Source organism: Hippichthys cyanospilos, chromosome 20 (assembly GCF_059441005.1).
Source record: "Hippichthys cyanospilos isolate Australia breed blue-spotted pipefish chromosome 20, RoL_Hcya_1.0, whole genome shotgun sequence".
NCBI lineage: Eukaryota > Metazoa > Chordata > Actinopteri > Syngnathiformes > Syngnathidae > Hippichthys > Hippichthys cyanospilos.
Genome location: NC_142388.1, coordinates 1,152,965 through 1,180,879, shown reverse-complemented (window position 1 = coordinate 1,180,879; position 27,915 = coordinate 1,152,965). Strand labels below are relative to the sequence as shown.

The window sequence follows — 27,915 nt, the reverse complement described above, 5'->3', positions numbered from 1 at the left end:
AAAAGTAAAACGTAAATGCCACTGAGCACATTTTTTAATAGAACAAAATACAATAAACACATCTACGAGCAATAATTTGTACATCGCTCATGACGTCATTGTGTTCTGGCGGATATAAATTCATCATTTAAAAAAACATCAAGACGAAACAAAATCACGTTGGATTTTCCTAAAAAGGATTAATACGTTTTAATTTAAAAAAAAAAACATAAGTATTACTGTCAACTTATTTGCAACATATATATTTGTCTGAATCTACTTCAAAGTGATATATACATCAAAATACAATATCAATCCATGCACCTTCTGCTAGAATAAACGAATACCATAACCTAAACCGCTTATAAAAATTTGACAGCTGTACAGGTTTTCTTTACAAAAGTATTGGGTTGTTTGCACAATAAGGGAGGACTGTTTGACATCAAATGTTCAGTTTTCTTTAAAAATAAAAAAGAAGAATAAATGCTGGCAATGCTTTGCTCGATGCACTGCGATGCATCCGTCAGAAGTTCTGCAGTTCCGCCGGGGAGACGAAGTTGCTTCTGAAGAGTTTATAAGCCAAGAACTGTCCCACGAATATCATCATCACAAGGCCCGAGCCTACAGAAAAAGTTCGTGTCAGTGAATTGTTTCAAATGCGAGAACAAATGCAAACGTTCTCCAGTCAAAACATCTCACCCAGTGCGATCCACCAGTGCTCGGTTGACGGGAAATCGGACATCACTGTGAATAAAAAAGCCCAATTTTAAATACGGCAATATATCTGAAATATTACCAGGGGTTGGATGGTAAAAATGAAGGATGTCAAGATCCCACTCACATAATGGGAAATCGGGCCCCATTATATCATTTTCAGATGTTTGGAATGAGGGGAAAAGATCAAGATTTCTTTTCTGTACTAAATGCAACATGGAAACAAATAGGGACACAGTGAATGTAAACAGCTAATGGGGAAAGGGTTAAATGTTTTTAAATACAAAAGAAAAATGAAGTTTTGAAAAACTTTCAAAAAAGACCATTTCTGCCCTCATTCTCAAAATCCGGGGACTAGGACTCAGGGGCAAAATAAATAAATAAATAAAAGTGCTCGAGACATCCCTAGTAATAATATACGGTGCCGAAAGAAACAAAGAAGACTCGATTTCAATAAAATAACTTTTTACATTCTAATACCCCCCACAATAAACTAAAATCGAGCCTATTTGTGTCCACAGTTGTGTCCATTTTGTCTCACTAAGATAGCAAAGTAAATTGCATCCAGAAAACACATGAGACATCACTGGAAATACCAGGACGTCCTCTGCTGAGCACACTAGGAGTTAGTAGGGTAGCTCCAATGTGTCATAAGATACAGACAAAAAAAATGTCCTCTATAGTGGACACAAATCAATAGGCTGGGTCTCAGGAGGCTATAATACCCAACATAATGTAAGCTTTAGGGACATTTTAGAGTAAGGGTGTAGCAGAATAAAATATGGAAAAAGTGAGCCTATATCCAGCCTGTTCATTTGTGTCCACCGTTGTGTCCTTTTCGTCTCAGTAAAACAGCAAAGTAATGAGACCATTGTAAATAGCAGGATTTCTTTTGCTGAGCAAACTACTGTACGACTTAGTAAGGTACCTCCGATGAGTCAAACGATTAAGACAAAAAAATGTCCTCTATGGACAAAATGAATAGGCTGTGTCTCAGGAGGATATGATACCCCACAATGACCACATGATAAAAGTTTTAGAGAAATGATAGAATCAGGCTGCAACAGAAGAAAATGTCGAAAAAGTGACTCTATATCCAGCCTATTCATTTGTGTCCACTGTTCTGTCCAAAACCTCCTGTGCGTTAACCTGCTACAGTCATGGCCACATGCAGCAGCGTGACAGTGATGGCGTAGTCCCACACCCACTCCTCCACGATCCAGGCGAACACCAGGCCTCCCAGGACGTACGTCACTTCTGTCGAGATCACGCCCACTAATGCGGCGGACGCACACAAACACGACCCGGTTAGAAGCATTAAGGGACCAAAAACGTCATTTAGTTTCGTCTTTTTTAAAACTTGTGCGGTAATTTGTCCGATCCTTTTGAGCCTTTCACATCAAAGTAAAAGCATTTAAAAAAAGACACTATGGAGCTGAAATTTCACCCAGATACTGACAACATGTCCACATGACTATCACGCTACCAGGAGTGTGCCATCTCCTGTGTAAACTACAGTGAAAATGATGTGGAAGAAAATGACGCCAAAAATGGTCAAAATACCGCACAAGGGTTAAATGAATTGGCCAATTAATTGGTTATCAGAGTTTTAATATCGGGCTCAAAACAGGCATCCATCCAGTCATTTTTTTTTTGTTTTTTTTAGCATAATACGGAGAAGGCACCTCACCCAGGTATTTGGGGTTCTGCCATGACGGTGGTGTGGTGTAGTCAAATGGCGCCAACAGGCTGTTGATTTCATGAACCCTGCAGAACCGCAAAAAACCGTCAATTTTATGAAAAAACAAAAAACAAAACAAACAAACAACTCTGATTTGGCCCATCCAGTTTGCTGCGGTACCTGAGCAGTCCAATGCAGAGGCTGACCACCATGTAGTAGAGCGAGTAGAAGCAGACCATGCACATCAGCAGGTTCTGTAAGACCACCTGAGAACAAAAGTCGGTTGTCCACAGCTTTTGAGACTGTCTCTCGTGAGTTGGAATCGAGACTGGACATAGATGTCTGCTAACTTGATGTACAATGCTTTGTCCAATGCTGGACAAAAAAAAAAAAAAAAAACTTTCCACATCATTCCACAAAAGCAAAATTTACCATATCACTCCATGCAAGCAAACTACGACAAAAACCTTTCACATAGATCCCCGCTGGCATACCCCTATATAAATTTTCCACATCACATAAACAAAGTACTAAACTTTGCACCTCAATCCACACAAGCAAACTATTTTGAAAAGTTTCCACATCAATCCATGCAAGGAAAAACTAAAACAAAAACCTTCCAAACCACTCCACACAAGAAAATTATGAAATATTCCACTTGCCTTCAAGAAAACCGTACATTACACCGTAAACACTTATGAAACATTTCGATATCACGCTACAAAAAGCAAACTAAATAAACTTTCCCCATCACTTCATGCAAAAAAACTACTATGAAAACTTTCCATATCACTCCACACAAGCAAATTACTATGAAACATACCACTTTCCTTCAAGGAATCTATTGTGAAAACTTTCCACATCACACCACACAAACACCTATGAAACCTTTCTAAATCACTATGCACCCAGACTGAAAATGTCCACATCGCTCCAAGCAGGCAAATCATGTTGACAACTTCCCCCATAACTTCACACAAGCATACCACCATGAAAACCTTCCGTATCACTCTGTGCAAGCAAATATTAACATCTAGATCAGTTTAGCTGTTGTTCATATGAACGAATAATATCACCTTCTCCCAGCTCTAATAACTTTTCCGTTCCCATAAAAAGTAAATGACTCGGATAGAGGTGGTCTATTTTAGTGGCGAGGAGGCCACCGTCCGGAAGCGGCGCCGCGCACAGCTGAGCCGGCGCTAATTCACTTAGCGGCTTCTAAACACATCAAGCAACCTTCCTGGCTTGTTTTCCATTTCCTGACAGGACTCCGCTTGCCATTAGTGCACAAATTAACTCCTCGCATCATTTTGATCAAGTGCTGCAAGGAAGTCATTTCAACAGCTACTTGACACTGTGCGCTACTGATCAATAATCCAAAATGAGAGCGTTTGTTTTTTTCCACGTCGCGCTTACCCAGGTGTCACTGGGCACGGTCTTGAGCGAGACGGCCCCATGGCGCTTGATGAGCGTGACTCCACAACATCGACAGCAGTAGTCCAACAACATGAATGGCCGTCAGCGCATTCCATCTACGTGTGCATCGTTTGCATCGGAGAGAGAGTGACTGGGTGCTGGGGAGGATTATTCAAAACGGGATTAGGACTAAGAAGTCTAAGGAAAATCCCGAGAGTGATCTCGAGAGAGGGATATCATTATTCCTTGACCTATAGTCATTCCACAACATTCCATCCCAAATTTGTCACCAAATAAATTCTCTCTACTTTGAATCGATTTCCCTTGCGATCTTGAGACAAGCCTTTTGTTATACCGTATATGACCAGTAGACGGCGGCAAAGCCTTGAGAAGGAGCAATACAACCACAAGAGTAGCTTTTGTTTATACTCCAGAGACAATTATACATTTCAGAACAAGTATGCCAAATTTACGAGGGAAAAGATGTGCACTAGTTCGTTTTTTCGGTGATGTAATCCCCATAAAATAAGTCTTAAAACAAATACCCCTTAACTAGAGCAAAGCATTTTTGGGTTTAAAAAAAAAAAAAGACTTAGAATATGCCATCATTGTCTCATTTATTCATCTTAAAACGCTTTCAAACTTCATTTATATTGGGCCACAAAAATAATCAACATAAAGTGCTCTCTTTTGGCTCATAGAAGAGATCTCTTATCAATAAAAAAAATAACTTAATTATTAAAAAATGTGTGTCCACAAAAAATAATCCGCAAAAAATTTCAGACATGTTCTGAAATTGTTTTTTTTAAATAATTATTTGTCCAAAGAAAAATATTAAACATAAAGTGCCCTCTTTTAGAATTACAGATGATGACAACCAGATGATTAAAGAGATTGAGATTTTTCTCAGATTCCACACATTTATAAATACAATATTGTGAAAATATCAAACTTTGTAGACTTTAAAAAAAAACAAGTAAATTGTTTTATAATTTCACCAAAGAAAAATGATATATAGTTTTGAACAGCCTGGATGTATGTGTGCCGGCCGTCAGCTGTCTGAATGTTCTGTGAAACTCTCCTGCCTCTCACAGGTCAGTCTTAGTACTACAAGTAGTATTACTCTGTTGGTCATCTGTGAGGATCACGTATGTTTTAAAAATGGCTTACCGAGTCAAAAACTGGTATGCATGAATATAAACTGCACATGGTCACGAATAGCCATTGTGTGTGGTCTGCTGTGTTATTTTTAGCTGTCATATGTCGGTCTGCCTGAGTATGTGCACTTTTACACCAAGGTCAGGGTTGTCCTGATGAGGAGGACGCCCAGGCGAACAAAAACGTCTTGCGCTAATACAAACAGTATCTGGACCTCCTTCACGTGTAAACACAGGAAACGAGCCGCATGCCAACATCTGTAATGATTTTGCTGGGAGAAGAAACATGATAACATCTTGTGGCTGTCCAAAAGAAAAAGTAGAAACCAAAATATGAAAAATGCAGACCTCTGCCAAGAAATGAGGAAAAAAACAAAAGACATTCCATGAAGTCCCTAGTCCTATATTTTGAAGGATGTTTTTTCAACCCCAAGCCTGTAGGTGGCAGTAATGCATTAGGAAATGAACTATTTTTAGTTAAACGTGAACTAATGAACTATTTGGTGTTAAATTGTATTAGTGTTAAACGTAGTAGCAAACTTTTAAAGGTTTTTCACACATGAAAACCGTGTCGCCACGGCAACGGCGTCTGATGAGATAAAAAATGTTGAATACAATTTTAGCATTATCGTGGTTTATTGTAAAACAACACATTTATTATTTTGTGTAAATTCTCTTGTTCAATGATTTATTTTTATAAATAAATAGATTTAAAAGTTGTAGCAAAGTTTCATGAGTTTTCACACGTGAACAACACGTCGCCGTGGCAACAGTGACGAGAGTTAACGCTTCGAATAAATGGTAAGTTTAAAATGTAAAATATCATTATTGTGATTTATAATAAAGCAACGCATTTATAATGTTGATCCTTGTTCCAATTATTGTTTGTATAAAGTTTATAAAGTTAGGGCAAGATTTCAGGAGTTTTTGAACGTGAAGCACAAGTCGCCACGGCAACAACTTTTGACAAAGTAATCACGGTTTGAATAAAATGGCAAGATAATAAACAACTTTGTTTTTTGTTTTCTTGATTTATAAAAAAACAACCCATTTATCATTTTATGTGGATCCTTGATTCAGTAATTTTGATATACAATACTTTTCAAAATGTTTTCAAACAGAAAATGCTCGTCACCACGGCAACGGTGTTTAAAAGAAACAGTACTACGAATAACTTTTCATCTTAAACATCGTCAGACACAACAAAGTGTTTTTAATATTATTTCTATCATGAAATTGCTGAACAGGAGTGAATAATACCCGTACAAATTTGTAGTACGCCGCAAAGTACAGAGACGTTAAAACGTATATTGAAACAGAAAATGGTATTATATTGCAGATCGTCCATTTTTTTGTACAAATTCCTCAACATTGTACTCGCAGTATTTTAGCTAAGGGATAGCACACTCCTGTTAACGTGCAATTGGTTGGGCCGTGATGAACTTTGACATGTTGTCAGCATTCGGGTGGAATTTCAGCTCTCTAGTGTCTCAATGCTTTCCCTTTGATGTGAAACGGCTTTGATCAAAGGACTGGACAAAAATACAACACAATGGTTAAGAATCAATTTACCTCGGTGCGACCTAACTCTAGCCCCTCCCCCTGCCCCCCTCCCCGCTTGACGCACACGCCATGTGTGCGCTCGCTTACCTCACATGTTCACATGCGCACGGAAGCGCTTTGGAGGCACTGCAAGAAGAGGACGTGGAAGAACAAGAGGAGTGACGCTTCTTCTTCTTTTTTTTTTTTTTGTGACTCACCGTTGGACAGTGAAGGCAACAGTTTGGGGTGGAAATTCTGGAGCGGACGAATCAAGGAGCTTTTACGCAGAGGATGTCGCGTTTGCGGCTTTTCAGGCATCCACGCGCGGACCCGGAGGGGATTTTGTGCAGGGGGCACTCTGCCTGACTTTTGGGAGTTCCTACATTGAAACAAAAGAAGGAAAGTCTTTTGTTTGAGCGCAAGATGAAGGCGTAAAAAAAAAAAAAAAAAAAGTGCAGGATTGGGAGTCGAGCAACATAATCAAAGCTAACTTTGCATGCATGCTTACCAAAGTGTGTTGCAGCTTTCACGGGACAAGATGGATTTTGTAACGGGACATTGACGGTCCCACTAAAAGGTAAGAGATGAAAAAAGTCATAGCTGGGAGATTAGTTAAGCATTTTGGGTTATTTCTTTAAAAAGTTGGCATTTTTCATTCCATTTTCTTAACTCACTTCACAAGAAGCAGACAACGCAGTGCACACGACACAAGTGGCTAGCTGTTGGGTCAATAAAATAATATCTGCCAAACTAAACATAAAACAAGGAATATAAAAAAAAATACACAGCTTTGCCTTCTTGCTTAATGCTAATAAACAACGGAAAAAGCGATTGATGGGCTAATATAAAGCATCGGTGTTATGGAGTTATGTAGACATATGCTAATATATATATATATATATATATATATATATATATATAAATGAATACATCTACGTCACGGTCACTAAGATGCTGGTCTGCTATTGGTCGGCACACGGGGTCACAAAGATGGTTGCTGACTATTTCGTGTGAGAGTGCTTTCAATATTGTATTTATTGTGCATTTTAGTGCTTAATTCAAACATGAATTGGTTAACCGTGGGTCCCAAGCTTGCTAGTGATGTTAAAGAGAGATGAGGATGATTATGGAAGATAATCAAGAAATACAAAGAAATACAAAGAAGGCTAAGCTTACTTGGGCACATGGCTGCAACAAGCTCGTCACGTCCCTTTGAAGGTAAATAAATCCTTTATATTTTTTAAATTTATTATGTTATTTAATTGTTTACATGTATACAACGTATACATGTATAACATATATAAGTAGCATTTACTATACTATTTTGATACCGATTTTTATTATGTATAGTCAATCTTTATGTTTTTACCTGGGGTATTACATGCATTAGCTAATTAACATTAAGATTGCGAATTCGCGTTACGATCCCAACCGCAGAAAAGAATCTCGTAAACCGGGGGGCCCGCTGTATATGAAACATAGCCTAACACCTCAGGTGTATGAATGTTTGAGTGCATGAATACTGTATATCCGTTGTAAACCATGTTTGAGTGTAGATCGGTATTACACTGCCCCCTGGTGGCCAAGGCAAGCACACCAGAAGAAGCGCCACAATGTCTATTGAAGTAAAAATGAGGAAAAAAAAAAGTTGTTTTTCTTGCCACATTTTTTTAGGAGATTGGAACAGATTAATGACATTTTCATTCACGAAATCTTTTTATAAAGGTATTTACAAAAAAATACCCAAAATGTATTTTCATATTTACGAACACATTTCCGGGGTTTAAAACTTGCAATGGTTTCGCCAACCTTTACTTTTTTTTCTTCTCATTTACGATGAAACAACGGCCGAGCATGCAACGTGCATTTCATCTGCTCGTAAGCATGCATATTTAATACGCTGTTATTCAATATTGGATGAAAGACTAAAAGCCTATTAATTATTTCTCAATGCTTGTTGGCAATATTTGCCCATCTGGTTATGGAAGGAGCCGCTTTATTAGGAATACCGGATGCAACGCAAGTGTCTCAAACGACGCCGTGATTATGATTGACGAGTATTCATCCAACATGTGTTGAAGAACTTTGAATCATAAACCAGTTCTGCTCCAAATTTAGCCCAGCCTGTCAAGCTCCAATGGAGAAAATGTAGAACCTATAAACAAATGATCAAATTTTTGCCCCGTCCTGTCTCACATTTTAAAATTGGCATAAAAAAACTGTGTAATGGAATAGGTAGGTCTTTTTTTTTATTTTGTGAAGTTTTTGTGCAAACTACTAGTGGTACTTGTAATAGTATTGGTCTGAAAATAAGAGGTATCGAACATTTCTTTTTAATTGCCTTAATGGTCAATAAAACTTGGATTAAAGATGATTCAACACTTCAATGGCGAAAATTGTTTAGTTTTGAAAACAGAAATCACAGAAGAAATTGTGTCCCTCACTCCGTTTTGTTTTTTTTTTTTTTATGTGTGTGTGACAAGATGAGAGTGGGTGACTGAAGACGGAGTGAGTAATCCCTGCTGGAAGCAACACACATAAAATACACACACACACGGCTGCTTTGATTGTGCATGTGATGATTCAATCGAAAGCAAAAAGACACTGAGTCACCCAGTAAACATGTCAGACGTTTGCATGCGTTATCAAGGAGGAGCTTTAAACTCAAAAGAAAAAAAAGATTGGGGAAAAAAAAAAGATTGGGGTAAGATGAAGGTGATGGGTGACTCACCTTCGAGTGGGAGGAGGGAGATGCCTGCGTGCTTCCCAACTTTTTCTTTTTTTTGGACTTGGGAGCCTTTGTGCCCATGCTTTTTGGAGTTTTGGTAACCTGTGACTGAAAAGAACACTTTACTAGTGAAATACCAGCATATACACACACACACACACACACACACACACCAGGTATTGAATGTGAGGACTCTTAAAAAAAACGTAAAATAACGTCTTGGGGAGTGAATGAGTTAATTGGCTTCTTCAATCACAGGAAGTGGAGAAATATCAATCGGATATTTTTGTCCTGTTCTAATTCAATCACATCAAAGAAGCTTCTTCGTCACTGTTGTCAGCGAGAAGACGAAAATGGCGCATCTCCTCCCGGTGTCAGCGTTAATGGCATACCTGTGCTCACAGCTGGCAGTTGCCACGGAAACGCGTCACCTAGCAGCAGCTTCCGCAGCGTTAAACGTGCCCGAGCATCACATGATGTGACGTAGGCACGGAGAACGTTAATAATGGTGCGTCAAAACATGGCGTAGTAGTTGGCAGAGAAAAGCACTTAAGGCCATGATTCATTGGGGGCTCGCTCTTTATTATGCAATGTCTCGCCGCTACCATGTCAGACTACTTATTTGTCTGATTAAAATGCTATGAATATTTTAGACGCCCATTTTAGGAAGCAAAATGCTCAGTAATCAGCACTAATAATAATCAAACTCAAGCTAAAAAAACACATGTACTCTGCAGAGAAAACAGAAAACGATCAGTTAGTAGACGTCCAATAGAAGAAAATACCAAACATAAGGAAAATAATATTAGATAAAAGTATTCTAAAATGATTTTTTTCAAATCGGGGTCAAAAATAAAACGACTAAAATAGGACTACAAAATCAATACAGTGAAAAGATTTGTCAACTTTTGCAATATATTAAATACAAATTGCAATGTTCAGCCCACTTTTATTTTTTTCATTACGATACCAGTAAAAATACGCAACTGAGCAAATTCCATGTGATAAAGTAAATAACCTCTAATATTTATTTCCATCAGTCCCTTGTGCAGTATTTTGTCCAGTCCTTTGATTTTGATATCAAAGGCGCTTCCCATCAAAAGGAAAGCAATGAAAGGAGACGGTCGGGAGCTGAAATTTCACCCAAATGTCAAAGTTCAACATGGCATTACCCGGAGTCTGCTACAAAGAGGAAAAAAACGATCAAAACAGTGTAAAACACTTTTAATATTGCTAATAGTATGATTATTCATATTTTTAAACATTTATTATCATCCCTTCTACCATTATTCTTTCAAATATCCACACACACCAATAGTCACATTCACAAATGTGTCTGAAGGCTCTCGTACTACTACAGGATTAAAAAAAAAACAAAAAACTAAGATTGTTTTTTTTCAAGGCGAACTATCAAAAGTACCCCCGATTCGAAATGCCGCTCAGTAATAATTGCCGTATGAATGAAGAAGCAGCCAAGATGAACTGCACTCTCCCGTCTTAAACATTCCGCTCCGCCATCCTACCCAGCAAAGAAAGGAAATCTCGCCCCCCGCCCCTTCCCACGTGCTCTTGAAAGCTTTCTGCTTGACGCGCACTTGGAGAGCAGAACACGGCATCGCCAGTGAAAAGAGGCCGCTCGCGTTCGTCTTGGTCTGATTCGCCATCTGTGGTTAAAAGCGCTCCAGTGCTTGGCAAAGATGATTGACGCAAGGAGGCGGGGGGAGGGGGGGGGGAGGGTTAGAATGCCAAACAGGCCTGAGTAGGGATGAGGAAATGCGTGTGCCCAGGTCCAGATCCGGCCCCCTAAAAGAATGGTTCTCAATTTGGGGTACCCGAGCTATACTGCGTAAAATATTAGGCTGGAAAATGTCAGATTTGACGGCCTGCTGCTGAATGGGGGTTACGGGCTAGCGTGGATGTTTTAGAGCGTCTTGTTGTTGGTCACGAGTGCACGCACTAAGAAGGAAAACTACCGCATTTCTCGGAGTATAAATCGAGTGTTTTTTCCCTCATTTTCAACCCTCATATTAGGAGGAGGCGACGTATTACCGCATGACTCAAATTAGACCCATTTTTTCCACATACCTGTGTTTGAATAACATTCATTTGAATGCAAAATAAGCAATATCGTGTCATTTACAAAATGATTATATATACTTTAATTCGATATAGCAGTGAAGAAATTCATGACTTTAATGACATACTAAATTACCTAAAGTAATTGATTACAGTGGACGCCCACCATTCAACATTAATCCGGTCCAGAGTTGGGATCGGAAGGCGAAATCGTTGTATGGCAGACAATAGAAACCTATGGTAATTAGCTAATGTGAGCAAAACCTCAAATAAAAACATCAACATTTTATATACATACAAAAATGAACAAAAAAGTATAGTAAGTACTACATACATATATATATATAACAACATGAATAAAAAATATACAAAGGAAAAATAAAATGTTATTTACCTTTGGAGTGATGTGAGTAGTTACAGCTATATTACCAAGTAGGGGTAGCCTAGCCTAGCCTAGCCTAGCCTTTTTTGTATTTGCACAAGAAATACAATATTGTAAGCACTCACACCAGAACAAATCTTTAACCTGCCGCCATTTTGACACCACAGATGTTAGATGATCTATCTTCTATGTTGGTTGGATAAAATATGCCTAGACTACAAACTACAAATGAAGTTCCAAAGTTTTGTAACTCAGACGTAGATGGCACGGCGCGCAATAAAAATGACTCATTTTTCCAACTTGAAATGAAATGGTTTGAAAAGTAGACTAATTACATTAAAGAGACGGACGGATTAAAAATAGCTCGGGGGCAGCATGTCATTAAAAAAATGGACATTTGAAGGTCATTCATTTACGCAAAGCCGAAACTTGCACGGGAGCCAAAATGGCTACCCAGTCGCTCTAATCTCCTTTGCGCTTCAAAGGCACAATGCTAATGTTGATGCCATACCAGATTAAAGATGCATTTAAACCCAAATGAAGGCTCCTAAAAATAGATGCGCTGTTTGTTTTAAGCTTGGCGGGGCTATTCATGAGCATGAGGCCAGCTGGTGATGACTCATGGGAATGTTGCATTAAGGCCGCGATCGATATGTAAACAATAACAGCGTTGATCTTGCTCCGCTTCTGTGAACAAGACAACAATTCCCACGTACGATTCCTTCCATTGGGCCAACTGTTAATGATATTGTATGTGTACGTGCAAAATAAGGCGTGCAAAGAACAAAAAGGCCAAATGGTGCAACAAATGTTTAGCTAGCTAGTTGAAAGTTTTACAAAAGTGAAGCAAATCTAGGAAATGTATAGTTAGTAAGTTAATTATCTGTTTTATTACCAACTAAGGAGTTATTTTGTTATCAAAAGCCAGGGAAAAAAATAGCTATTGAGTTTTTTTTTTTTTTTAATCATTGTGAAAATGTAGCTCGCTAATGTTTTTTTAATATATATAATAGTAAAAATGTAGCTAGTTAACATGCTTTTTTGTATCAGAAGTAAAAACATGTGAATAGTAAAATTTTTGCTAGGTTGCTGGCTTTTTAGTGAACAAAAGTGAAAAAAAGGGAAAACATATGAAAACAAATAAAAAACAAAGGAAATGAATTAAAACGAGAACAACTCGCTTGCTAATAGTGACATTTTTGCTTAGCTTGTTGGTTATTTTGTTAACATCATTTAAAGAAAAAAAATGCTTGTTTTGCTAGCTTGTTAGCTATTTAGTTAACGTAATTTAAAGAAAAAAATGCTCGTAAATTACTTGGTCTGTTTTTTTGTTCGTTGGTTGGTTGGCTGGTTTGTGAAAATGCCACCCAAAGAAGTACAAAAAAAATACACTGACAGCTAATAGTTGTTTTTTTTTTCCACTTTTCTAGCTAGCTAATAAGAATATTGGCTGGATTGCTCCCTTTGGGGTGATAGTAACACCAGCCTTTCATATGCTAATCTCACCAATTCTTGATTTTGTCTTTTGCTGCCCTTGCAGGTTAAAGTATGACCGCTGCAGCAGGCGTCCTAACGGGCTTAGCCAAGCTAAAGCGCCAGGATTCCGCCCGCTCTCAGCAGCGGCCTCCAGCAGCTGTATCTACAGGCTTGGCCGGCGCTGCCCAGGAAGGAGCTCCGAGGTCAGATATCGGACAAATGCCAACCATAACATTCACGCTAATTTCCATTAGCCTGCTATGACTTTTCACGTACGTTGGCGATCGGCTAGCGGGACTCATGTTCGATGAACTTAAATTACATGTATACAAAGTTTAATTTTCTTTTGTGTGACGTAAAATTTACCATAATGGGAATGCAATTACCTTAAAGCGAGGTACTTTCATGTTATTTGCACAGAAAACGAAAGCGGCGCACTGATGTGGTGGTGGTGCGTGGCCGGTTGCGCCTCTACTCCGCCTCGGGTTTTTTTCTCCTCCTGGGCCTGCTCATCCTTGCCGTAGGGATCGCCATGGCCACGTTGGGCTACTGGCCGCAATCCTCAGGCCAAAGCCCCCCTGGCAGAGCGGGATCCAAAGTGCTGGTGGCAGAGGAGAGCGCCCTGAGGAACACCAGTATAAGTCAAAATGTGGAAGGTAAAATGACGGGAATATTTGAGTTTGCGAAGTCAGATTCATTTGAAATGGACTTGTTTCCCCGCACGCAGGACGGCCTACCAGGCAGCCGACGGGCGGTGCTCTGACACGGTTCCTGGAGCAGCATCGGCACTCCGAGAAGATGAAGATGTTCGGGCCCTTCACCATGGGCATCGGGATTTTTATATTCATCTGCGCCAATGCCATTCTTCATGAGAACAGAGACAGGGAAACAAAGGTGGATACAACCCTGACACCTCAAAACAATCTTAAAAATCTTAATTTAGCTAGTGAGCTAGCTATTTCAAGAACAAAAGTGAAACGAATGGTTGCGAATTAGTTGGCTAACTTGTTAAAAAGAATGAGGAAAAAGTATGAAGAAAAAATATCAGCTAGCTCGTTTATTATCAACAAACAGATAAAGAATATGTGGAAAAAAGGTGCGACAAATCAACGACATCAGCTAGCTAATCAAAGGTCACTGGCTAATTGGGTATCTTAATGACAAAAGTGGAAAAAATGCAAAAAAAAAGCTAATTGGCTAACTTGTTAAAAAGAGTGGGATATAATGTATGGAGAAAATATATTTGCTAGCTAGTTGGCTGTCATCAACAAACATGGAAAGAACGTGTAAAAGTGATTTTTCTAGTATGCTGAATGTCTTAGTAGCTAGGACAACGCACATACTAGCCCATGAATATGAATGATATCAAATAAAAGCTAAAACGGCTTTCCACATAAGATTAAAAAAAATGACATTTTGGGTTCATTCTTGGATGGTTGGATGTTGTCAACAAATGAAAGACTTCTTGACGTGTTTTAGATCATCCACATGCGAGACATGTACTCAACGGTCATCGACATCCACCGCCTCCGCCAGAAGGAGCAGAAACATCAGCCCCAGCACAACTATGCAAGAGAAGACCTCCGGGGCTACGGCGACAGCAGCAACCCCCTAGTTGCCTTCCCCCCTTGGGCCGGCGGGACGGGCGGCCCCACCCCCGAGGAGGAGTCACTGCTAGGGGATGAGGAGGCCGGCAAGCGGTGGGAGCAAGCCAGGTTGGAGTGCAGCTTTGCCGGCCTCCTGGCGCCGATCTACAAAGACCGGGCGCCGCCGGAGGGAGCCGATACCGAGACGGGAGGGCACCGCGCGCGCTCCATCGTGTCGTCTTCCATCTCGGCGTTCACGCTGCCCGTCATCAAGCTCAACAACTGCGTCATCGACGAGCCGGAGATGGAGGCCATCACGGAGGAGGAGAGAGGAGGACGCGGGAGGGACGAGGAAAGGTGTCAACCGCTGGGCGCCATGGTGTCCCTGGCGGTTCCGGCGGCGTGTGTCGCCAAAGCTTCCAAAGCGCCACGATTGCACCGGAGTAATTCCGCCTCTTCCTCCTCATCTTCGTCCGTGTCCTCTTCCTCCCTGGCGCCGTCCTCTACCTCAGGCTGCTGGCTGTCCCCTAGCGCGGCCCGATCCGACTTCGGTTCCAACTCGTCTCTGCACGTGCTCAGCAGCCACTCCAAATCTCTGGACCTGGAGCGCCAGCCCAGCATGCTCAGCGTGCGCCACGAACAGCGCAAGCACCCCAGCTGGCCCCGCTTGGACCGGAGCAACAGCAGCCGCGGCATCAAGGGCTACACCCGGCTGGAGGACCGGGGGGACGAGCACCAGGGCGGCGGTTTGGAGACCGGGGCCGCGGCGCCGGCGCTCCTGCTGCCGGCCGCCGACGTCAGGCGGGACTACAGCAAGCGAGAAAAGCTGCTTATGATATCCCGCTCGCACAACAATCTGAGCTTTGAGCGTGACGACTTGAGTGGCGGGACCATGAAGCGGGGCAGCTCAGAAACTCGCTTCTAAGAACTGGAATTTATTCGCTCGTCCCTTTCAGACAGCACCCAGCGAAGATCCACGATGCTGGGCGAGTGTTCTGACAGAACCAATGTGGATTACTTCATAATTTACACGAGTAGATGTGTGGCGATGTATTTGAGACCGTGACACTTGTTTCACACAAAACTCCAATGGACATTTTGTCTCAGTCACTATGTTGGCGTTTCCTCAGCAGGCTGAAAGCAAGACAGAACCAAAACCTTTGGAGGTCGAGAGCTAGACAAGAAAGGGAGATTTGGAGGTTGAAAGAGGGAGACAAGACCCAGGCTTTTTGAGATCGAGAGCGACTCAGGACTTTTAGAGGTCAAGGGTAAGAAAAGACTAAGACTTTTAGGGGTTGGGACCGAGACCAGACCAAGAATTTTGTATCTCGAGAGTGAGACAGGACAAAGACATTTGGAAGTTGAGAGAGAGACAAGACTTTTAGAGGGTCAGACTGAGACAAGATTTTTGGGGGTCAAGATCGAGACAAGGCCAAGACCGTGACAAGACCAAGACTTTTGAAGGTTGCGATCGAGACACAATCTGAGTTTCGGAGAATGAGAGCAGGACAAGACCGTGGGTTTTAAAGGTAGAGAGAGACAAGATCCAAGACTGGTGGATAGATTGAGAGCAAGACAAGACCGATCCTTTTGGAGGTTGACGTCGAGACAAGACAAAGACTTTCATAGGTTGAGGGCGAGTCAAAACCAAGACTGCAAACATGAAAACAATGTTTTTTTTTCCAAAAAGTTTGCAACAAACAATAAATTCTGCTATGTTGTTTTTGAAAAACGCGTCGGTTCAGTTCTACAGACTATGCAATTTCTTTAAGCTCAAAGCCGTAGCAGTAATAGTGTTCTCCACCAGACTGAAAAGTCCACCCTTTTGGAGACCGCGTAAAAATGGCTTTGATACCAAAATGAGACCGATACCCTTAAAAAATCTGTCACAAGAATTGTCTTGAGACCCAGGGCGATCTTGAGAAACCCTGATAGCAGTGATATACAATACAGATACCAATACTCAATACTCGCAAAAGTGTCCAAATACCGCACACCAAGACATTGGATACTACTTTTCTGGTTTTGGAGAAGACAGACCGGAGTCTGGAGATTCCTTGTGTTTTCCGTTTAACCGTTTTGCTTCACTATTAATAGTAAAATAAAAATGTAAAAAAACACACACACACTAAAACCAGTTACGCAATATCAACCGTGAAATTTTCCATGGCAAAGCCCCGTAGTACATCCAGTAAAAGGGAAGTAAGCCATGGTGTGATAAAGTATTCATGAAGACAAACAGCGGGGGATCAACTACTTGTTTATTGCCAAAATGGACCACCAACTGTCAGTTGTAATCACCCCCCCCCCAAAAAAAAAAAAAAAAAAATCATTTTTTTTTGTTTCAACAGCCGGCCTTAATTCTGACTTGCCACCAATCCTCTAATTACAAAACAATTATCGCCACGCATCTAATAAGCAGCATAAAAAACTGCAATGTCCTCCTCCTGTGAATTTTGTCTGAAAGGCTAGCCAATAATATACTAGCTTGGACCCAAGGTTGGATAAAAGGCTTTGAAAGCAGTAATAATACAAAAAAAAAAAAGGTGGCCAACTGTAATTTCAGCAAGGTCACATTGGAAGTGCTTTTTATTTTTCCTCCCTCGCACAAAAGGCAAACGCTTTTTTTTTCTCCACAAGATCAGAAGAGGAGCAAACGTGAGCACAGACCTCTTTGAAATCCTGACATCCTGCAGACAGACGGATTATTTATCACCAAATGTCAAAAGGCAATCGAGTGGTGCGGTGCGAGTTGCTTTGCGACAGACTTAAAATGCGCTTAGAAAGTTTTGGCGAGCAAAACTGCTTTGATATTTTAATGTCTCTTCTCAGTGAACGGAACAAATCTGTATAACCGCGTTCGGAATCGCTCCCCGCTCCCTACAGACTTTTGTATACAGCGGATGACGTCATTCAATCAGCACTCAGATGAAAAATTGTTTGGAAACGCCGCTTGGGCACAGCATCAACGGTTCGACAATGAAGGCACATGTGACATTTTAAAAGACTTTCTGCAGATGTCAGTAAATGTAATTTCATGCAGTGACAAGAAATGTACATTTTTCTTTTCAAATTAAGAGCAGATGAATTGGAAAATGAAGTAACATTTGCTAAATTGTGTAAAAGTAAAATAGTTTCTGCAGGTATCAGCAAAGCAAATGTAATGCTGTGAGAGGAAAAGTACTTTCTTTTCAAATTAAGAACAAACAGATTTAAGCATTAAAAAAGTAAGTATTGCTGAATTCTATAAAAAGAGTGTCTGCAGGTATGAACAAATCTAATTTAATGCCGTGACAAGAAATGTGCACTTTTCTTTTCAATGCAAGAGCAAATCAATTGGCACATGAAGGAACTTACAGCTAAATAGTGTAAATTAAAAGAGTTTCTGCAGGTATCAGCAAATCTTATTTAATGTAGTGAAAGTTCTTTTTTCCCTCCAAAAAGTCTTACTGTCCAACAAATGCTTTTTCATTTTCCAATAAATGGTTTTCCATCAAGCCTATATATTTGCCTGGATATTCTTCTAAGTACTAAAAGTCTAAATGCGTCACCGTCAATGATCGTAAAAGCACTATTTTAAACTTGCTCAAACGTGCTTGCGAAAATTCATTCGAGCATAAAAAAAAAAGAAATAAGACATCAAACAAAGAGCTGTCGTCGACGTAACCTTGGGAACGGGAAGCGGGCTCGCTTTTGAAGGACGAACGTTGCGCGGGGTACCGACCGGGTGGCCGACGCACAAAGTGAAGCAGTTTTAAGTGTGAGAGCGCTAGTGGAGGAGAGGAACGAAGAAGCGGCGGTTGCCACGGGCGTCATTGTTAACACGGTTGAGCTGAGTGATAATGAAAAGAACACAAAGTGAAAAGAGATGGATGCAAATGGCGAGCGCACCCACCGACTGTTAGTGCTCTTATACTCAAAAATCGGTGTAGACATACATTTTGAGGTTAGCAAAGTTAGCGGATGGCTGAGACTAGCAAACACCGTTTACCCTATCTTCTATATGTGCACAGGTCTCATAAAACTCAGACAGGTCTGTAAAAACTCTGACCAAATTCTCCAAAGACACCGACGCGGTTGATGTTAAAGGGGCCTATCAAAAGTCAACTTTTTCGAGCTTTTAATCTTGCCAGAATGTTGATTTATCAACCTTAACACACCCAAATTATTATTTTCCTTCATCGATGAATTTCTAAGAATTGCTTCTCCGTCGCCTGTGCAAGAGTAAATACACCCCAACGTTATGTACGTCTTGCTTCCATCCATTTTCCAGAGCCGCTTATCCCCATGCGGGTCGCAGGCTTGCTGGTGCCTATCCCAGCTGACATTTGGTCACCCGCAGGCGGAACCTTTGTTATGAATACAGATGCATGCGGATTCGTGTAGCGCTATTTTTTTGATAAACAACGCTATATAGATTTCACACAAATATATATAACAACAACAAAACAAAGAAAAAAACAGACGTAGCTAACATATTTTTAGCCACATCAATATAACATCGATGACTTTGAAGAGAGGTCCCCGGAGAGAGCAGAAATGATTTTTTTTTCCTTTCATCTCTCCAGGTAATGGCAGCATGCACTTTATGTTGCGTGTCAGCGGTAAGGGTGTTGATGAGCCGCCGGGCTAATAAAGAAGACGATGACTTGGGCATAGGTTGCAGTAAATGGCTTGTGCAATCACCGCCGTCAAGAGCGGAAGCGAGGCGCAGTTTGGAGCTAAAAAGCCGCGCGGTAATGACAATGTGACAGGATTTGAGATGAGCCCTTAAGTGCGCCATACGCTCTGTCACTGATGGGAGTTGATTCTGATAAGAAGCCAAAGAATTTGGGGGATAGAAGTTGAGAATTATAAGGCCTACGCACGCCATCTTCCAAGGATACTGTTTCGTCCAAGCGTCAAGTGTCCTGTCCTAACCTACACTACATACTGTATCTGTTCACCCTTATCCTAACCAAATACACCGGTCCTGTCCTAAGGAACCTGCCTAGCAATATCTGTCTTACCTGAGCCGTCCAAACATGCCTTTTAATCCCTTGCCAGTCCTGTCTCTGTTCTACCTGCACTAACCCACCCTCTTAGCACTAACAGAGTATGTCTTACTCTATCTTTCGGAACATACTTTCTTTCCCCCTAGCTGTCTATCTCTACCAGTCCAACCCAACCTGTCCAAACTCATCTTCCTACCCCTAACTATTCTGTCCAACATACTTTTCTACCCCTTGCCTGTCCTGTCCCACTCTATCTTCTTTTCCGAAAATACTTTCCTATTCCTTCGTGTCCTGTCCTACTCTACCCATCCAACTCATCCTGTCCTAACTCATCTTCCCACTCCTCCCTACCCGTCGTGTCCAAACATACTTTTCGACCCTTACGTGTCCTGTCCCACTTTACCTCTCCAACCTAAAGTGTCCTAACGCATCATCTTATACTACCCTGGTCCCACCTGAACTGGCCTTTAGAAAAATACTTTCCTATCCCTATCTGTCCCGTCCTACTCTACCCATCCAACCCATCCTGTCCTAACTCGTCTTCCTACCTGTCCTATCCAAACATACTTTTCTACCCTTACATGTACTGTCCCGTCTTACCTCTTCAACATAATCCACTTTCCTATCTATAAATCTCAAAACTCATTCAGCGTTAGAGACGGTCTGTCCTTCGATCGACCTGGAAATGCTACCATTACGTAAACGTTGAGATTCAAATAAATTGAAGCTGTGCTGATGATCATTTAACGACGGCCGTGAATCAGCGCGTGGGAATTTTGTAATTGATTTCAACATGGCCTTCGCCAAACACTGCTGCCACTTCTTGTCACTTTGCACTGACTCGAGACCAATTAAGATGTTTGGCTGGAAGACCCTCAAGGCGACAGCTCCGAAGTGCGTGCGCATGTGTGCGCCAGGCTGGTTGCTATGGCAGCCAGCGGGCTCTGTTTTGGACCCCCCGCCTAAGTCAGAAAGTTGATGTCACTCAACACACAACTGCGGGCTGGACACGTCAGAAAAGGTCACCAGTCTGTGATGTGCATGTTTTTCTTTCCGCCGAGCAACTGGGGAATAAAATACAGGATGTTGTATAAATATATAATAGAATGTCTCCAATTCTAAATATAGATATGATGCTGGGGGGGATGCTCCCACGTTGCTATACTTTGCTAGTCCAGGAGGCTCATATCGTGTGAGAAGAAAGCGGCTTCTTGATAATGCGATGATAACGTGCCACATGGGCGCAGCCACACGAGCGTTATTCAAATCAGCTCGAATTATCTCCATCGGCGTGGGTTTCTTTCCCGGCTTGTATGTCTTTTTTTTTTTTTTGCAGCAATGTGCATTTTATATGGCGTCATTCTCCCAATTTTCTTTGTTAAAATGCGAAAACAACCTGTACTTATGCTCAAGGTAATAAATATGAAGACAATTCAAAAGATCAAAAATACTCCTGAGATCCAGTATATTCATTTGTGTCCACTCTTGTGGACATTTGTTTTTGGTCTATATCTTTTGACTCCAATGTTCTCAGGAGAGGACATCTTGGCCTTTCTGATGATGTCTCGTCTGACAAAAAATGGACACAACAGTGGACACAATTTAAAAAAAAAAAAACGGTCTCAAATTGCATGGGAATTTACATGTCAAGAAAATAATGTCCTTAAGGTCCAACAGCTTCAAATAGAATCTAATGAGACCCAGCCAATTCATTTGTGTCCACTTGAATGGACATTTGCTTTTGGTCTCTATCTTTTGAACCATAGGCGCTAACTTACCAAGTTCTACAGTCGTCCGTAGAGGACATCTTGGTCTTTCCGATGATGTCTCATGTGTTTGAGTGGGATACAATCCACCTGTGACAAAATGGGACGCGATAAGACGACACAAATGAATAGGCCGGCTTTCAGGAGCACGTGCCCCAAAAAATTCTTAAATTGTGTCATTGTGAAGATCATGGTGCGGCACGGTTGAGGAGCTTCAAGACTTGGGCAAAATGTGTCTACGTAAAAGTCTTTCCTTCTGCACTTCTAGTGGCTGCAGGCTTCATCTGCCCACTCAACCAATCAAGCGGAGGCCTCCTACATCCCTCCTAACGAGCCAATTAAATCAGCGCTGCTGCGAGGAGCGACCTCGGGGCCCATCTCGTCCGGTTTTGGTCTCGGCAGAATAATCGATACGGTCGGATGGGCACACTTCAACTCTCTGTTCTTCTGTTTGCGTTCTTTGTGCCAAGTGGCAACGTTCGCTATTCCGCTGGTCAAAATGATGCATATTTGATCTGAAGTGGGATGAATTATACACGCGCACAATTTAACACTGTGATGGACGAAAATTGAGGACAACTTGCGAGTTTGGTATGCTAGTCAGACGCTTGGAAGTCAAATCAGCATTTTGCGGGCTTATAAAATGATGTGGCGGGCCAGATCTGCATAATGCAACCCCAGCCACTACTGTAGCTTCTATTCTATGTGCCTTATAATGCTGTGCGAATATATGTCAACAGTTTTAAAATAGGCCATTCATTGAAAGTGCCTTTTCTACTCCGGTGCCCCTTTTAGTGCAGAAAATATGGTGCACATTTTAATCAGGCATGAGGAAATTCAAATTCTACCTCGAGGAGGGCCATCTGATAATTCTGTCAATCAATCTCTCGGATGCAAGGTAATCAACGGATTAATTATTCCTGTCACTTGCAGGCGCCACGCCACTACGTTAAATTAACGGGTGACCGCAACGGTTTTCCCTTTTTTTTTTCCTCTCAGGTTTTCACTTCACTGGACGACTGGTCCTCTCCCTCGGAGCGTCTCGCACGTCCACCCACCATGTTTCCTCACCTCACTGCGAGTCTCCATCCTTCTGTCGAGCTAACACCGGCCTCTTTCACACACGCGGCCGTCGCGCAACTATTGCAACATCCGAGTCGGAAGCCAAGATGCGCCGCGCCGCGCCTCTTGCCTCGTTCTTGGACCAGAACTTAAGCTTCACAAACGTGACGACCAGTAAAATGGCGTCACACAAAAGTTACACACATGTGGCAAGCATGGTATGGATGAATTTCAAAATAAGAGCAAATGAACTGGAACATGAAACATCCTGTTGCTAAATTGTATTCTAGTGACTTTTTTCTTATTTTGTTCAATTTTACACGGCTTCACAGTCATTAAACGTTCTGGCGGACGAGCCAAAAAAAAGGATGCTGTTGTTGTTAAACAAACTATTTTCATCAGTTCCTGAATGAAATATTGTCTAGAGGCAGTACCAAAAATATTTAGCCGGAAAGGGCTAATAAATCAGACACAGATGGCACAGCACTGTTTTTTTTTTTCACTTTCATTGATTGAATGAACATGAAAGGCCAAAGCCGAGAATCGAATCTTGGACTTGTTCACCACTATGCCACCGTGCCACAGGCAAACGGTTTTCCTTACAAATTTAAAAAGCCAACAAAAAATGTGTGTTTTAGAAAAAAAAAAGGCTGTAATTCCTGCTGCTGTCGGGTAAATGTCACACCTGTTATGTAACGCAGGAAACACCGGCGTTCGTTTACAAAGAAGCGGGAAAAAAAAACTGTCGGCATGGTAACGAGCATCACGGGCGACCCCCGGTTTAACTTATGCTAAAAAGGCCAGGGGGGGTTACCATGACAACTGCAAGAAGAAGAATTGAAGGATGTTGGGGAAGTTCTCAAGGCGGGAGGCGACGGCACATTTCTACACGCGCGCCAACAGCAAACTGTGGGCGAATAATTAAAATATGAGACCCGCCAAACACACAAACGTAATTAAAGTGCGGCCGTAATCAGGCTGGAGTAATGACTTGAAAGTCGCTCGGGGATAAGAGGAATTTAGAGTGCCGATTAGTCGGATGTAAATTCATTAAAATTGTGTTTTGATGGCTTATTGCTTCTTTTTATTAGAATGTCAGTCTCCGGAGTTCAAATAGATGAGGGGTGTCCAATTGGTTTTCGTCGTGGGCCACATCGGATTTTACTTTCTGTCAGAGGGCCGGGATCAACGTCATGTCAAATCCATTTGAAGTGGGTTCCTCACACACTTGCCGAAATTTTGCAACCGGAGGCCGGTGAAAACTGTTCGAAAGGGAGATTGGGATTAAAAAAATAAATTAAGATAAAAAAAAAAAACGTTTTTTTTTTCCTCTCATTTTCAAAAGTTTGGAAGGGAGGGAGGAAGGAATGAAGGAAGGAAGCGTAAGAAAGGAATGTGGAAGAAGGGAAGGGAGGAAAGGGAGAACAAGTGAAGAAGGGAAGAGAAGAATAGACAAACATACAAAACTTAACAAAACAAAGGCAGGTAAAGTCCTGCAAAGGAGTCACTAACACAATTTAGCAAAAAGCTAAAAGCTAAAAAGCTAATTAATTTGCTTTTAATTTGAAAAGGAAATTGTACTGTTCCTGTCACGCCATTAAAAAAAAAAATTGTGTCAAATTGACACCATTTTTGACACAGTTTGTTTGCCCTGCGTATTCAATGATCAAAGCATGACCCCCCAAAAAAATGGTACTTGTTTTCACACTGCGACGACAACGACCTTTGCGGTCGGTTCAACAACGCTCATATGAGCATGGGTCTGCGCAGCTAATCTTCTTAGCCATCACAAGAGTCCAAAAGAACAAAGTTCACCTCATGATCATCAAGAGTGAGAGCAGCAGGAACTGGATTCAGAAAAAAAGCCAGATCGCCACTCAAAGGACCCTTTGCGGAGTGCGTAACATCGTTGTTGGAATATCGTGACAACGGCTGGGATTTCACGCAAGTATTTCAGTCTTTTCACTAACTTTTTGCACTCGGCTGCAAATTTTGTTTGCCTACCGAGCGGACATTCGCCCGCCTGACTGCGGTGGAAGAAGACAACTGTTCTATATCGAAGGCCTACCTATTATGGTTGTCCTCAAAGCGATGCAAATGAACTGCTGACTCCAGGGCCAAACGGCTCTGTGATGTCGTGCCATACTTTTGCATTAAAGTTGCTCGCTTTCTCAGATGTCGAGGTCATGGCTCTCCTCCACGCTTGACAATGCTGAGGTGTCTAATTCAGAAGGGAAGAAACAGTATGGATTAATTGGTGGGATAAAATGCTTTGTTCTTGTCATGCTTTGTTTTTGTTTCGTCCAACACTCCTTTATAAGAATCAAAGCAGCGTTAGTTATCACATATCATTCTCCCTGCTATTAAAATGAACATGTTTGCTCAAGGATGGTAACTCCCATGTTTTGAATTATTTCTGACCTCGGTTCCCGTGTGTTGGTGTCTTCCAGGAGCGGGATGGAGGTCCTGAGCGGGCCCTGGGCCGGCCTGGCTCTGATTCTGAGACAGACGGTGATTAAGACAGACAAAGAGATGGACAGCTTCCTATCACTGTGGCTCTTCTGCGTCTTCTTGTCCGTTTGCATGCTCTTCTTGCAATTGGTGCTCTATCTCCATTGGAAGCTCAAGCAGGGTATGCAATGCATAGCAATATCCAAATATTTTTGAACACAATATTCACTTTTGCTGATTTTAAACATGTTTTTATAACAATCGAATCAACGTTTAGATTCTCAATGGTTATGAATATTTGGTCAAGTGACCTCTGAGGAATTATTCTAATTAAGGTTTTTACACAATCTAGCTTCGAATTTTTTTTTTTAAATTTGGCTCTATGTCATAAAGACCGCAATTTATACCCACTCGATACTACAAAGTATTTGGTGGGTTCAAATCTCGTCTGCGATATAAAGTGCGAGCCACGCAAATGTAAATGAAGGTTACTTACTAAATAGTGACCTCAGTCTGGTGATAAATTGTCTTTGACAGCATGTTAAAAGTAGTTTTGTTCGTAGACGAAAAATGTAAATACACTTAGGTCGTCAACTCATACAGCCGGCTATAATTAAGCGTCCCTCATCGATGACGTAGGAGATCCAACGAGCGCCATATTTAAAGCTCGTTTTAAATAAGCAAATAAAAAAAACTCCAATTGAGCTCGTTTTATATAATAAGCAAATAAAAAAACACATCTTACGTGATATTTTATTTTTACATTTACGTTGATGTGGTCATTAATATATTAAAACTTTTGCCGTTCGCTCAATGCGCATGCGCAGACACATTTTGCAATTCGGCGCTAAATTTGAGGCTAGCTGCCAAAAAGTGTTTTGAATGAATATGTACGATATAATACTAATCTAAATATTGTCGCTTTGCAGTGGAGAATGAGCTGACTGTGTTTACACACGATCGGAGCTCCATCTGCAGGCCTATTCACCGCAGTTCCCACCAAGAGAGCAGCACCGGTGCGCATGCGTACACCTGATAACCGGACTAAAACGGAGCAAAAAGGAACGACTCCAAGAGAGTACTTACTGTATTACAATTCTTTATTTAAAGTGTTACACAAGAACTTGTGTGTTTGGAGGGGGCGAGATAATAATCTCGAGTTATAAGGCGCAATGGGATGCCTCATTTCTTTTTTCGTTTTGTGGAAAATACAAAAGACTGCAGCTGGTTTTGATCAATGACAACTTTGCTGCGTCTGTTTTAGGAATACAAAATTCAGAAGAATGTACTGCAGCTCCATTTTTTTTTACTGCAGCTTTTAACTCAATATGTCATTTATAGTGGTGTTTTAATGCCACCCCCCCCAAACAAAAATCCGACGGGAAACAAACATGAAAAAAATGGACCACACTTTCACAGAGAAAATCAAATGTGGGCAGAGTAAAACTACAATTGTGACATTAAAAAAAAGACATGAAAGAAGTGAAAAGTTCATATTTTCCGGCTTCTTTCTCTGCTGGAATGTCATAGCAATACATTGCAGTTAAAATCAAGTGTGTTTAATAAGTTTTAATAAGACTCCATTTTGAATATCGGGTTAAAATATTTAAAAGGTGTTTAAATCTGAACAAATCCAATTTCCAGTCAGAACAGGTGGAATGTTTTTTTGTTTTTTTTTTAAGGGGGGGTCACATAGTGAACCTCAAACGAAGAACTGTCATCCTATCCTTTCAAAATAAAACAACTTAAAAAATTATATAAAAATAACAATACATAATTTTTCTCCCATTCAACTACATCTGCTGTCTGTTTTAGATTAAACTCATTCACATTTAGTATAAAACAAACAAATTGAAAGCTTTTGTCAAGTATGTTTGTTGTTGTATTTTTAATCTGAAGGAATTTTGAAGAATGAAGACTTTCAATGAGCGGTTGGAATATGTCATCACTTGTGTGTACCATTAGTATGTCAGTGTTTTGGGTGGGTTATATTTACCGTTATTAATGTGAAGGAACATTAAAACAGGGGTGAGGAACCCTAATATATGAGCATTTTGGAAGGGTTTATTGACTCTCAGTGCCAAGAGTCACCAGAAAAGGAAACCTCTAGATGGCTGTATACTTAGCATTTTCACTCATCTTTGAAGGCCGTCAGAATTATTGAGTCTATGAAAATATGGATGCTGCCATATGAAAGATTGATTTCCATTCCTTATTTAGAATTGCATGTAGTGTGGAAACACTTGCATCATTCTTATTTTAAAAGACGAGAATGCTCATCCATGGCACTGAAAGATTCCAACCCTTGCGCTATGTGGGACGATAGACTTCTCCCCAAATTGCAGAGTGAAGTTCATCAATGCACCCTTACTGTTTCGTTGTTGTCAAAAAGAAAGAATAATACTATGGAAAAAAAACAAGATGTAAAAACTCGCTACAAATGTTAAGCTAACAATGTGGTTCTTTTGCATCCTCAGAGTGTGTCGTTATGTCCTCGATTGTTATTTCTTTTTATTTTTGGAGAGATTTGTCTTCTGACGCCTCCTCACTCAGTCATGGTTGGTCCCGGGGGAGGCGGTGCGGGTCATGACGTCGCTGACGGGCTCGTCACATCTGCGTGAAAGGGGGATAATATTTTCACCACCCATTTTTATATGAGTTAAAAACAACAAACAACAATGGATATAATTATTTTAAAGTTAAATGGCTTAATAAGTGCACTTTACCTTTAATAGTGTTTTTAATACTGTAAGGATGCCACAAGAGAGCAGTAAAGCGCTTAAAATCAGGCAGGTGAAACCAACTCGGGCATATTAGTGAATTTAAAAAATGTCTAATTCCAGCCTACATAAAAAATGGATTGCAAATGACAGGGACAGGGAAGAGCATTGAAGAATGGCAAGAA

At 41.0% G+C, this 27,915-nt stretch overlaps 3 protein-coding genes and 1 long non-coding RNA gene across 15 annotated transcripts in view; 2 read left to right on the top strand and 2 right to left on the bottom strand.

Moving 5' to 3' along the window:
- Window positions 1-16: 16 nt before the first annotated feature.
- On the bottom strand, window positions 17-25,601 carry tmem244 (transmembrane protein 244). Of its 2 annotated transcripts, XM_088402831.1 has the most exons (11): window positions 25,507-25,601; window positions 24,981-25,058; window positions 24,628-24,780; window positions 21,510-21,587; window positions 13,889-14,015; window positions 13,538-13,773; window positions 9,221-9,325; window positions 6,998-7,059; window positions 6,708-6,868; window positions 2,555-2,640; window positions 2,398-2,460 (listed from the first exon to the last, which is right to left on the bottom strand). In XM_088402831.1, the coding sequence occupies exons 6-11, from the start codon at window positions 13,556-13,558 to the stop codon at window positions 2,452-2,454; spliced, it is 444 nt and encodes a 147-aa protein (XP_088258957.1). In that variant the 5' UTR covers window positions 13,559-13,773; window positions 13,889-14,015; window positions 21,510-21,587; window positions 24,628-24,780; window positions 24,981-25,058; window positions 25,507-25,601; the 3' UTR covers window positions 2,398-2,451. The 2 variants fall into 2 exon arrangements, with proteins under 2 accessions (XP_088258956.1, XP_088258957.1); XM_088402830.1 differs by lacking the exons at window positions 6,708-6,868; window positions 6,998-7,059; window positions 9,221-9,325; ... (4 more) ...; window positions 24,981-25,058; window positions 25,507-25,601 and adding exons at window positions 17-600; window positions 679-723; window positions 1,843-1,968; window positions 3,791-6,211 and having other exon boundaries at window positions 2,384-2,460.
- Window positions 6,625-18,239, top strand: tmem200a (transmembrane protein 200A). The gene is made up of 5 exons (XM_088402826.1): window positions 6,625-7,066; window positions 13,216-13,354; window positions 13,572-13,807; window positions 13,879-14,045; window positions 14,631-18,239. Exons 2-5 carry the CDS (start codon window positions 13,224-13,226, stop codon window positions 15,660-15,662), a joined length of 1,566 nt encoding a protein of 521 aa, XP_088258952.1. The 5' UTR covers window positions 6,625-7,066; window positions 13,216-13,223; the 3' UTR covers window positions 15,663-18,239.
- LOC148406859 (uncharacterized) lies at window positions 24,196-27,486 on the top strand. 2 transcript variants are annotated; one of them, XR_015863758.1, is made up of 3 exons: window positions 24,196-24,507; window positions 25,010-25,191; window positions 25,940-27,486. It is a non-coding gene; the product is annotated as an uncharacterized LOC148406859 (long non-coding RNA). The 2 variants fall into 2 exon arrangements; XR_015863759.1 differs by having other exon boundaries at window positions 24,197-24,503.
- The window catches only part of epb41l2 (erythrocyte membrane protein band 4.1-like 2), a 35,411-nt gene continuing 33,588 nt past the window's right edge, over window positions 26,093-27,915 (bottom strand). For all 10 annotated transcript variants that reach the window (XM_088402821.1, XM_088402813.1, XM_088402811.1 and 7 more), the window contains one exon: window positions 26,093-27,623. Coding sequence is in view for 1 of the 10 variants with exons in the window: in XM_088402815.1 (XP_088258941.1) it covers window positions 27,618-27,623 (6 nt within the window). In the remaining 9 variants the exon portion in view is untranslated. The remainder of the gene's footprint in view (window positions 27,624-27,915) is intronic.